Source organism: Nansenia antarctica, assembly GCF_963989245.1.
Source record: "Nansenia antarctica genome assembly, chromosome: 3".
Lineage (NCBI taxonomy): Eukaryota > Metazoa > Chordata > Actinopteri > Argentiniformes > Microstomatidae > Nansenia > Nansenia antarctica.
The window spans coordinates 19,496,809-19,509,136 of record NC_137688.1 but is presented as its reverse complement, the minus strand read 5'-3'; the positions used below and the strand labels follow the sequence as shown (position 1 = coordinate 19,509,136).

The following is a 12,328-nucleotide window of genomic DNA, read 5'->3' as shown; positions in this document are numbered from 1 at the left end:
TCTCTCACCTCCCTCTCATCTCAATAAGGAGACAGAGAGGAACAGCTTCCCCTAGTCTCTCTCCTCCCTCTCATCTCAATAAGGAGACAGAGAGAGGAACAGCTTCCCCTAGTCTCTCTCCTCCCTCTCATCTCAATAAGAAGAGACACAGAGAGGAACAACTTCCCCTAGTCTCTCTCCTCCCTCTCATCTCAATAAAGAGACACAGAGAGGAACAGCTTCCCCTAGTCTCTCTCCTCCCTCTCATCTCAATAAGAAGAGACACAGATAGGGCTTTCACACCGGCAAAGAACCGTGCCGGTTCGCGTTTGGGAACCTCCGAACGTTGGCGCTATCTGCTTGTTCGCCCTAACAGAGGAGGATGGCTCCTTCCCAGACTCTGTAGTCATTGCTAGCTGCTCAACGTTAACTTCGCTAGCACACATTAGCACCATGTTGTTCCCAGAGGTTAGTAGGTCAGGGTTTCCACGGGTCCTTGAAATTGTTTAAAGTTTGTGAATTTGAGGGAAAAAAATCAAGGCCTTAAAAGTTTTTGAAAATAGACATGGGTCATTGAAAGTGCTTGAATTCCCCCCCCCCCCTCTCTCTCTCTCTCTCTCTCAAAAAAAAAAGAAGGCAAAAGACCATCTAGTGCACACATTCAAGCCTCTCTTTTTAATTGTTGTCCGTGAGTGGATAGTTCTTATTATATAAATTCTCATCTACATCTGTCTCAAACTATGCCGTGTTGGGTCCTTGAATTTGAGGGAATTGAGTCTTGAAAGTCCTTGAAAGGTGCTTGAATTTGATGTTTCAGAAGGTGTGGGAACCCTGGTAGGTCCTGTCCTTCAGGCTGAAAAGGTTCTTCACCAGCAGGGCTGAAAGTACTAGAGAGCAGGACTGGGGACCAGGCCATGAAAACACATCTCACCACATTACAAAGAGACTTCACTACGCTGTACTGTCCACATGCACAGGCAAGCGAGCATTAAAGGTTCAACATGATCTTGTTCTACGGAACGTCCCAAAGATGACTCCAGCACATCAAGATGACTTCGGTAGTAGAGGTCCACAGCGTCATTCAACAGTCATGGAATAGAAGAAGCAAGACCATGTTTCTCAATTTAAGATTTATTTAATATTGATTATTTGATTTTGTACAACACAGGTTGATGGGTTTTATAGTAGATATCCAGTAAGTGTTCTGCTTAGCTTCAGATTTGTCAGAGATAATGAGAAAACATATTATGTCCCCTGCAATCATTGACCCGTTCAAATGAAGATGACCCGAACCCTGGAATATGTAAGAGGTCCAGTCTGACCAGACATGAGCATCCTCTGACTGTTGACACCATCACAGGATTGGGCTTCAATAATCTCAGATTCTAGACTTCACAGAGAGAGCTCAATCTGAGAGTCAACGCTCTGAGAGGCATTGAAGTGGAAAATAATTACATATACACTCTTAAAACCAAATCACAGAGAAAGATATTTCTACAGAATAGTAGGTTATGATAAAGCATCACTCACTTATGGGGAGCTCTAAGATTACACAGCTCAGCACTGTCACCCCAATTCCAATTAGGCCCAAACCCAGGATAGAGGGGCTGAGAGAATGTGGTCTGGACTTTGTGGAGGAGGGTCATTATGTCAGAGGAGACGCTGTAGAAGGACAGAGCACCTGCCCTGTGATCCAGGTACACTCCTACTCTGGAGGACCGAGGGCCTGATACTTCAGTCTGAACAATATTATGATAGAAAATATAACCATCACTATTGCAGTCTAACATCCAGGACTTGTCATTTAATCCAAATCTACTCTCCTTACCTCCCCCTGTTCTACTGATGGCTTTATATGAGACTGCTGTACAAACACTCTGACCCCTCATCTCAACCTCCCAGTAACAGCGTCCAGACAGACCCTCTCTACACAGCAACTGTCCCCAGTTAGTGAATCTCTCTGGATGATTAGGATATCGCTGGGTCTGTTTCATACATGTCACCTTCCTGTTCCCCTCAGACAGAGAGAGGTAGCTGTACGCTGTGTCTGGGTCCAGTGTGAGCTGACAGGAATCTGGGAGAAAAGCAAAGCAGAGACCAAATCAGAGAAATAAAGAGGAGTCAGATATCGAGCCTGTTTCTGATGAGTCTCTCCCTCTCCTAGACCTCTCTAATTATATCTCAGGGTTTGTGGAGAGTATCAGTGGAGAGAGACTGTTAGCTACTTCAGGATAAAGAGACTCACGTTGTAAAAACTGGGCTCTGGTCTGGGGCTCTGGTGGCAGTAAAACATCCACTGCATTCACTACAGACACACAAACACATTCACAGAGAGAGAAAACATTCACATCATGTCATATTACACACACATGTACTGTACACAAAGTGATGATTAGGACCTTGGTCTTAAGTTAAAGGGACTAGAGCAAAGGGATGATTATAGGACCTTGGTCTGAAGTTGACTATATAAAGGGGCTAGAGGTAGAGTTTTAGCTCACCTGTAGTTGAGATCTTGGACCACTCCCCCTTGTCCTCTAGTTTCTCTTTCAGCTTAGACACAGCCTGAGTCACATCTCCAAAGTACTGAAGAGGACCCACAATGATGCTGGGTAAGTCTGAAGATAGACTGGGACTGGAGAGAGACTGGTAACTCTGGAGAGAGAGAGAGAGAGAGAGAGAGAGAGAGAGAGAGAGAGAGAGAGAGAGAGAGAGAGAGAGAGAGAGAGAGAGAGAGAGAGAGAGATGTTCCTGGTGAATGAATAACTAAACAGGAAGCTCCTTTCAGTATTCCAGATGGAGGGTCAGCATAGTTACCTGGTTACCATAGTTACCTGAAGGAAATGGATGTGATCGTCTGTGTGTGAAAGCTGCCCCAGCTCAGCGTCTCTCCTCCTCAGCTCAGCGATCTCCTGCTCCAGTCGCTCCAGGAGTCCTTTAGCCTGACTCACTGCTGCCTCCTGCTGGGCTCTGATGGAGCGGATCAGATCAGTAAAGATCCTCTCACTGTCCTCCTCTGCTGCCTGTGCAGAGCGCTGTTAGGATACACACACACACACACACGCACAGAACACAGGTGTCAAGTTGTTGCAAACTGTAGCCCGCAATTCAAGTTCCTCCGACCAAGTTTCGAACTTCTGACCTCTGACCTGCCAACACATGTGACCATCTCTACCTGCTGTTAACCAGCTACGCTAGTGAAATATGGCAGCGTAGGTTGGAGTACTTGAACTTGAGGAGTGATGTTTAGTATCTCACCTCGGCTACACACACACACACACACACACACACACACACAGAGGGATTTGAGAGTGGCTGACTGGAGGAGAGCAGTGAAATGGTGCATCTCTTCTGGTCAATACTCACTGTGAGAGACTCCACAGCCTGTTGGATCTCCTTCAGCTCCTTCTCTCTCTCCTGGACTCTCTGCTGGACTTTCTGCTGACTCATCCCCAGCTGCTTTTGTGGACAAACAATGCTTTTTTGCTCTTGGAGTCCTGTCTTCTTCAGTTTCTCCACTAATTCAGCCAGCAGAGTGTTTCTCCTCAGAACAGGCCTTGGGATAAAGCTTTCCTTACACATAGGGCAGCTGTAGACCCCTTTGTGATCATCCTGATCCCACCAGCCCTTAATACAGCCCATACAGTAGCTGTGTCCACAGGGAATAGCCACAGGATCCTTCAGTATATCCAGACAGATCGGACAACTTAAGGAGGCCATGCTCTCTGCCATGTTGATGCACACCCTACCAGACAGAGCAGCAGAGTATCAGATACGTTTCGTTTCTCTAGAAGTGTTTGCTGCTTGTGGGCGAGAACAATGTGTCTCTGTCTGCATGTGACTGATTGTGATCAGTGTTCTGTGTGTGTGTGTGTGTGTGTGTGTGTGTGTGTGTGTGTGTGTGTGTGTGTGGACTTGTAGAGGGAGTGGTGTTGGACAGAGGCCAGGAACAGAGTGGATGTTCTTGTTGATGTAGTAAGATGTAGTAATCCTTTTGATTGGTGGCTGTCTTCTTCTCTGTGATTGGTGCATCTGTACAGCACATTCAACTTCCCTCTGCAACCACCAGGGTTCTCCTAGTGACATCATTCCATTTCCACAACTGGATACAACCATCATATTGACTTGCTCAAAGATCGCAGTGATGTGAGATTGAGTTCAATTACCAGTTGTGGCCACTAGATGGCACAGTTCTACATCCTCCTCCTATGTTGCTGACGACAGAGCAGAACCAGAGAAGTTGGTCAGTGCAGCTGAGAGATGCCTGTGTCTGTACCACCATGCAGAGTTACTATATAAAGTTGACCAACTAAGATACTACACCAGCACCTCCTCCACTTCCTGATTCACCACTCCTGGGTTATCATAAAGATTTTCTACATGGATTATCTCAATAACCTGTCATGAACATGTGACTAGAACATGAGGAATCATAATGACTCTGGACTGATGTTGACCTGTCCTCATGACGGCATTCACCACCTGCCACCACCTTCCTCTAGTCTCTTACCTGCTTCCCACAATACCTCTGCTGTTGTTTTGACTTCATAGAGCGCTACTTACAACCAGCTTTAGAGCTCTGACCTGACCAGTGTGTGTGGACTCAGTTCAGATACATTCAACTGTTATTGTTCAAATATAAAAAAGGAAGATCACTTTTCTCAATTTGAAGATTATAAGATTTATTCAATATTGATGATCTGGTTTTGTATAACACAGGTTCATTTTCTATAGCAGATATCCAGTCAGTGTTCTGCTTGGCTTCAGATGTGTCAGAGACGTCTGGGATCTACATAGTTGTGTCCCTCTGAGATGACACCTTGGTGATCCTATCACATGGAGCAAAGACCCAGACTGGTTCATACCAGCACAGAAACACATTCATAACCTGAGACCACCACAGAAACACATTCATAACCTGAGATCAGCACAGAAACACATTCATAACCTGAGACCACCACAGAAACACATTCATAACCTGTGATCAGTACAGAAACACATTCATAACCTGTGATCATCAGTACAGAAACACATTCATAACCTGTGATCAGTACAGAAACACATTCATAACCTGTGATCAGTACAGAAGGAACATTTACATGTGGACTGACAGGGAGAAATCTACCATGTGAACCCTATCATAGCATGGAGATTTGATATGGGAATCAATAATCAATTTCTACAGCATCAAACATCAAAAACATTAAAGTATCAAATTAGGCTTCTGACATGATAAAACAGAAAAGTTAGATTCATCACTAATATTGGAACAAGGCACCAGTCTAAGCATCCAGTATGTCTGGTAATGAGCACATCATAAAAGCATGTTGTGTTGTATTGAAGATGTCAGGGTTATTAAAGCACTTTATACTGCTTCTGTGAATGAAATGTGCTACAGTATGTACTGTAAATAAAGGTTACTCTGATTTGCTGGTTAGGGTCATTTACATTGTTTAAAGAAAACATTTGAATGTAAAAAATAAAAAATAAAAAATAAAAAAACATTGAAAACTAATGTCCTATTTCCAATCATTGTCCCATTCAAATGAAGATGACCCGAACCCTGGAATATGTAATAGAGGTCCAACCTGACCAGACATGAACCCTGGAATATGTAATAGAGGTCCAACCTGACCAGACATGAGCATCCTCTGACTGTTGACACCATCACAGGATTGGACTTCAATAATCTCAGATTCTAGACGTCACAGAGAGAGCTCAATCTGAGAGTCAACCCTCTGAGAGTCATTGAAGTGGGAAATAATTACATAAACTCTTAAAACTACACAGAGAAAGATATCTCTACAGAATAGTAGGTTATGATAAAGCATCACTCACTTATGGGGAGCTCTAAGATCACACAGCTCAGCACTGTCACTGGCACCCCAATTCCAATGACGCCCAAACCCAGGATAGAGGGGCTGAGAGAATGTGGTCTGGACTCTGTGGAGGAGGGTCATTGTGTCAGAGGAGACGTTGTAGAAGGACAGAGCACCTGCCCTGTGATCCAGGTACACTCCTACTCTGGAGGACCGAGGGCCTGATACTTTAGTCTCAACATTATTGTGATGGAAACTATAACTATAAGTAGAGCAGTATAACATCCAGGACTTGTCATTGTATCCAAATCTACTGTCATTACCTTCCCCTGTTCTACTGATGTCTTTATATGAGACTGCTGTACAAACACTCTGACCCCTCATCTCAACCTCCCAGTAACAGCGTCCAGACAGACCCTCTCTACACAGCAACTGTCCCCAGTAAGTGAATCTCTCTGGATGATCAGGATAATGCTGGGGTGTGCTCATCCATGTCACCTTCCTGTTCCCCTCAGACAAAGAGAGGTAGCAGCATGCTGTGTCTGGGTCCAGTGTGAGCTGACAGGAATCTGGGAGAAGAGCAGAGCAGAGACCAAATCAGAGAAATAACAGGGGCCTCATTTATAAAAAAAAGTACTTGAACGTCATCTTTGACTTGCACGTAAGCACATTTTTCTAAACGGACGTAAGCATTATTTATAAAACGGGCTGCGGTAATGTAGGCTATTTCTGACATCCATCACTTTTGCTGTCGTTAAGATACTTTATTTTTCTGTTTTGGTAGTCTGTCCAATGTGACACTTGCCCTCCTCCACCGGCCCTAGTTTTGGATCTAGCTTGCTGTTAATTATTTTCATGATAAATCGTAGCTAGCTAGCTATAACATCTTCATATACACCATACAGGCTAAATACTGATTAACAGTAGGCACTGATTAACAGTAGGCAAATATCACATTATTGCATTACAATTTGAATATTGACTCAAATAACGCAGGCAAAAGTGGCAAATGAATATGCTATTTTGGGATTGCATAGTCATTTGCACATTAGAATGAACTTTTGAATTTTGTCAGCTACAAAGCAGCGCATGACTTTGAAAATGAAATGTCAAATGGCTTTGCATTATCATTTTAATATTGTCTGAAAGAATGCATGCAAAAGTGGAACATGCAATTGCAATCTCATATTGCATTAGCATTTGAATTAGGTCTACTATATGCTTCCATAAATGTGCACATCGAATACATGAAAATGAAAATGCAAATCATTAGAATTGCATTTGAATTTGAATATTGTCTGAAAGAATGCATGCAAAAGTGGAACATGCAATTGCAATCTCATATTGCATTAGCATTTGAGTTAAGTCAGCTATATGCTTCCATACATATGTACCAAGTTTCATAAATTTTCATCCAACGGAGTGGAAATGCCAGCATTCTGAAGTTAATTATTCACTTTTGGTTATTATAGCGCCATCTATGGTCTAATCATGGTCATTCTTTCTGCCATAGTTACTGATGCTCTCTAGTTGTGGCATGCAAATTCATAGCATTTTTGGTCAGGGACTTTTTGAGCTATTTGACCAAAGCGAGGAAAAGAATAATAAGAAGTATACCATCAATGTATACAAAACACTAATAATAATAATAGATTTAATTTAAGAGCGCATTTCTCAAACTCAAGGACACTGTACAGAAAACAAAGAGAATACAACAAACAAAAACAAAAACAGAACAAAAATACAAAAGATAAAATCGTATTAGAGATTTGGTGAGGCTGCATTCTCATTTTATGCCCCCAAACTGTGGAATGCACTGCCAGTTTACATTAGGGATGCAACCTCAGCAAATATGTTTTAGTCAAGACTAAAAACCCATCTTTTTAATATTGCATTTATGTTACAAAACAATTAAATTAAGATGATATAATGATTAAAGCACTTTGAGCTGCAACGTTTGCAGGAAAAGCGCTATACAAATAAAGTTATTATTATTATTATTAAAAATAAGAAATGAAAACATGGTGTAAGAGCCCAGGCAGCTATGGGGTATAGTGTTACACAGGACCCATGCCATAACATGCTGTACGAAGGCGAGTCTGAACAGATGTGGAGTCTGGTCTTGAACGCATTGAGGGTATCAGAGCAGCGGATGGCTGGTGGAGCATGGGTGGAGCAACAGAAAAGGACAGAAAGTCTTACATGAAAGAAGTTTGGGATAATCGCAGCCAGCCTATGTAAATATAAAACACGGGAATTTAACGGTAAATTCAATGTCATGGTACATATAACCTCCGTTTCTTGAACGAATCACACATTATTTTTCTGTTTTAATTATTTATTTATTTTTTGCGTGAAAAACGCGACCACTGATACTGTATAATAACCAACTGTGATGTCATAAATGGCCAGTTGTGAATATGACATAAGTTAACTATATAATATGACAATGGTTTCGCGGCTATAGGCGGCAACACGTTTTCTGTTGGCAGCTTTGAAATTGCTTAACATTTAGACGGTAGCGACGTGACGGGGCGAGACATTGGGGCAAGCAACCCAAAACAATGAAAGGGGACTGAGCACGGATGGGTCTTCGCGTTTCTCTTCTCTCAGCTTTTACAGACAGAACCATTCTTAGAATAGCAACAGAGAGCCTAATAATGGACTAGTTTATACAACAACGGACGGGGAATACGATGGAAACGGTAGGGGGGCAATACATTCTAATCACGTTTTGTGTCCATAGCGAACACTGCGCATATCCGCCGACACGCTGATGTTCGTATTGATGTTATCTCAGTAAACAGGAGCTTGTATAAATATACAAATGTCTTATAAGATTGTTGTTACTAAGTCATGATGTAACAAATAACATCTTAACCTTATAATTCAGTCTAATGTTTGGTTTAGCCTACTATTGGGTTTGTACAGTAGTCTGTTTCATTCACGACCTTATTAGGCCTACCAGATGAATTTAGAACAAGTTGAACAGAGGATCAGAGACGCACATGTTTACTCTGTCAATCAATGCTGAGTCCACGGTGTTGCAGTGCTGCAGGCCGACACGTAGCGGAAGCTACCAGTCCGAGAACCATGACAGGTTGAACTTCTGGCAGCAGCTGCAACCTGCCTGCTTCATATCTGTCCGAAGTTCTGTTGTTCATGACTGGCTGGGTCTACGTCTACGAGATAACGTCTTTTCCTTCTTTTTTACTGTTTGGTTAACATGGTAGCTTTTGTGAAACGGGGGTATGTAACCTGTATGAATCATATGAGCGTTATCACTCATGTCCCATCCTGGCTAGTGACTGTTTAAGTGTCAGTTTGTAGATAACTGCCACACTGTGTTCAGGGTGTCCAATGTTGCGTGGTTGTGACATGCTGACAGGCTAAACATTTATTTATGGCTATTTACATAAATAAATAGTATAGAATCCACAACATTGTTGAATTTCATCTAGCCATAGGCCTACCTCCTATGCTGAATAAGTATTCACAATTTTCTAGATTAGATTAGCCTAATCTATTGTCGTTGCAGAGTATCAGACAATGAACCTTCAATCTTGCTGATTTTCACACTGTAGGCTACATACCCTAATTGTACATATTATATAGTATTGGTATCCATTACCCTGGCTCTGTCCATATACTGATATTAGCTAACTGTACATATCGCCCTTGTCTGCACATGTATCACACTGTACAGTATCTTGATCTTATGGCTTTTGCACTATGCACTATCGGTTGTCATCAGAGTATGTGTGTGTGTGTGGGGGGGGGGGGGGGGGGGGGATTGTTCAGCAGAGTGACAGCTCTGTGAAAGAAGCTGTTCTGGAGCCTTCTGGTACGGCACCTGAGGGTCCTGTACTCCCTGAGTCTCTTGATGGTGGGACGTGTCCATGATGATGCTTAGAGCCCTCCACCGACACCGGTCTGCCTGGAGGGACTCGATAGAAGGGAGTTTGGTGCCGATGATGTGCTGGGCGGATTTCACCACCCGTTGCAGGGCCTTCCGGTCAGACACAGTGCAGTTGCCGTACCACACTGTGATGCAGTTGGTGAAGATGCTCTCTATGGTGCAGCGGTAGAAGTTGGCCAGAATCCTGGGGGACAGCTGGGCTTTCTTCAATCTCCTCATGAAGTATAAGCGCTGATGTGTATGCAGATTAAACTCTCGAAAAACGTTCAGAAATAGTGATATTGAAATACCCCAGTTGACAGCCAAGTGTCAACTCCTCATTCAGTGATAGCGACACTACGCACGTTTTATGCACGTTTTCTTCTAGCACGACGACTCTCAATGGCCCCAGGCCTGAGCATAAATTACTTTGCCTGCTATGACTGGTGGATAGATGATTCCCTTACTTAGCCAAATGTATTCGTTGTAAGTCGCTTTGGTTAAAGGTAGGCCTGTAACAATTCAATTTTCTTCTGGACAATTAATTGTCTCATCTGCAGGCTAGCTACTTTGTATTAACGGTCATTTCGGAGTGATACATATAGTTAAAAGTCCCAGTGCTGTTATACTGTATATCAGCACTCATGGAATGCCTCTTTTCCAACCAAATTACTTGGTCGGAACTAACTGTTGTATAACTGTAAATAATTGCGTGCGGGGTGTCCTCTGATGATAGGATAGCTACTGTTCTATCTCGCTACATGCACATACATCCATTGGAAACGTGTTTGATGGATGCAAACAAAAGTAGGACCATGAATATGAACTAAAACATAAAAAATAAAATAAAAATGCTTTGACCGCAGTTAAGAGAGAAAAACGTGATCACGTCAAATAATCGCCATTAGACGATTATAACATAGGCTAATTGTTACAGGCCTAGTTAAAGGCGTCTGCTAAATGGCTTAAATGTTAAATGTAAAAATGTTGGCTATATTGGGAGTCTCCAGCCCTACGATGATGACCCCTTAGGCGATATGCGTGATATCTTGAGGGCCACTTCCATTGGCCCCTACGGGAAAAAGGAAGTGGCAAGTACCTACTGGCAGTGTCACAGGAAGTGCCATGGCGTTAGAGAGTCCCGTGGTCACTTTAATATAAACACGGTGACGTACACTGCCTGCCCAAAATCTGCTGACCTGAGCAGTTTGGATGGTGACAAGTGTTTTTCCATCTGGGGACCTGACTGACCGCTGGTCACCCCAGACAGAGATTGATAGAATATCTCTCTCTCTTTCTCTTTCTCTCACTCTCTCTATGTACGTATATGATGCGAGCCATTGGAGTGTGTGATTGGTCAGGGATTTGAGGAAGTCCTGCACTGGTTATTCATGTTAAATGTTATTCATAGTGTGCTTGCATCACCCTATCCCCCCCCCCCCCAAGACCTTTACTGGAATCCCTATGATAGTGAGGAAGTGTGAGAGGGCATGATGTAGCGCATGATGTCAAATGATAAGTCTATGCACTAATATAGACTGGTCATGCGCTAGCAACGCACATAGCAACAAATCCCACTCGAGACAAGAAAAAGAGAACAGCTATTAATGGAATTACATACACATGGGATCCCCAATATTTGGTGTTTCTCCCATTATGAAGTGATATTAAGAAATTACATACAGTACATGCTTTCAATTATAGAATATATGATAGGCTATATGATTATACACTCCTCAAAAAAAGTTCGGAAACGTTATTTCGGTCGATTATTCCTCCCCTTTAATAATACCAATTGGTATTGTATTTTATATCGTTGGAAAGTCTGATTAGTCAGTCACCTTTACAATGAGGGACAACTTGTAAGGATCATGCATTTGTGGAAGGAGCAACACAGCTAACCGTGTGGGTAGCGGCCCAAAAATGTTTGCCAAAATCAGTTTCAAAGCAACATATGACTGTTTTAACCATATGTTATTATGCGTCAAGGATAACCCAGGAGATTGTTGTCCGCAACGGTCCTAACCCAAAACTTGTTATCAGTATCTCATTATCCCTCCCCTTAAATATCAAAGGAATGGCCTTGGTGCTATTTCCTCAGGCACATTACAATCGTAAGGGATTTGACAATGTTGAGCGTGTGTGTCCTCGGGATGTCCGGCACGCTCTTTCCACTGCAGATAGTTATACACATTAAAATCAAGGCTAGCGCCACCAAAATCCCTCTACACCATTGGCTCTGACATTGGGGTTGAGGGAGACACTGGTTGGTTGGGAGAATAACCAATGACGTTGTGCTGCTTGCTTTGGACGGCTCTCCTGTTTAGTGAATGAAGGGCAGCTTGGGGGCGGCAGTAGCCTAGTGGTTAGAGAGGCCGGCTAGCAATCGGAAAGTCTCTGGTTCAGTACCCGCCGCAGGAGGGAGCTGCATGTGCCCTTGAGCAAGACACAAGACACACCCTGTACCGAGAGCAAAAAATACCAAATATTGACAAGTTGATTGCATTGGAAATAAAGACATTCTAAAAACATTATTCTTTTGGGGGAAATGTTCAACCAGAGTCAATGACTGATCATAATAATAATAATAATAATAACTTTTTTATTAGCACTTTTCCTGCAAACGTTGCAGCTC

General features: G+C 42.8%; 2 protein-coding genes across 3 annotated transcripts in view; one reads left to right on the top strand and one right to left on the bottom strand.

The window, feature by feature from the left end:
- Positions 1–792: 792 nt before the first annotated feature.
- Positions 793–9,933, bottom strand: LOC308153854 (tripartite motif-containing protein 16-like protein; the record flags this gene model as incomplete). The annotated part of the gene is made up of 7 exons (XM_080527038.1): positions 793–879; positions 1,608–2,053; positions 2,225–2,284; positions 2,478–2,562; positions 2,811–3,011; positions 3,343–3,721; positions 9,836–9,933. The coding sequence occupies 7 exons, from the start codon at positions 9,931–9,933 to the stop codon at positions 793–795; spliced, it is 1,356 nt and encodes a 451-aa protein (XP_080383164.1).
- The window catches only part of LOC308152618 (equilibrative nucleobase transporter 1-like), a 15,763-nt gene continuing 11,354 nt past the window's right edge, over positions 7,920–12,328 (top strand). Inside the window, exon 1 of one of the 2 annotated variants that reach the window (XM_080525636.1) lies at positions 7,920–8,059. The gene's annotated coding sequence lies outside the window, so the exon portion shown is untranslated. Of the gene's footprint in view, positions 8,060–8,365; positions 8,501–12,328 lie in introns of those variants that run through there. The other variant, XM_080525635.1, reaches the window with a different exon arrangement.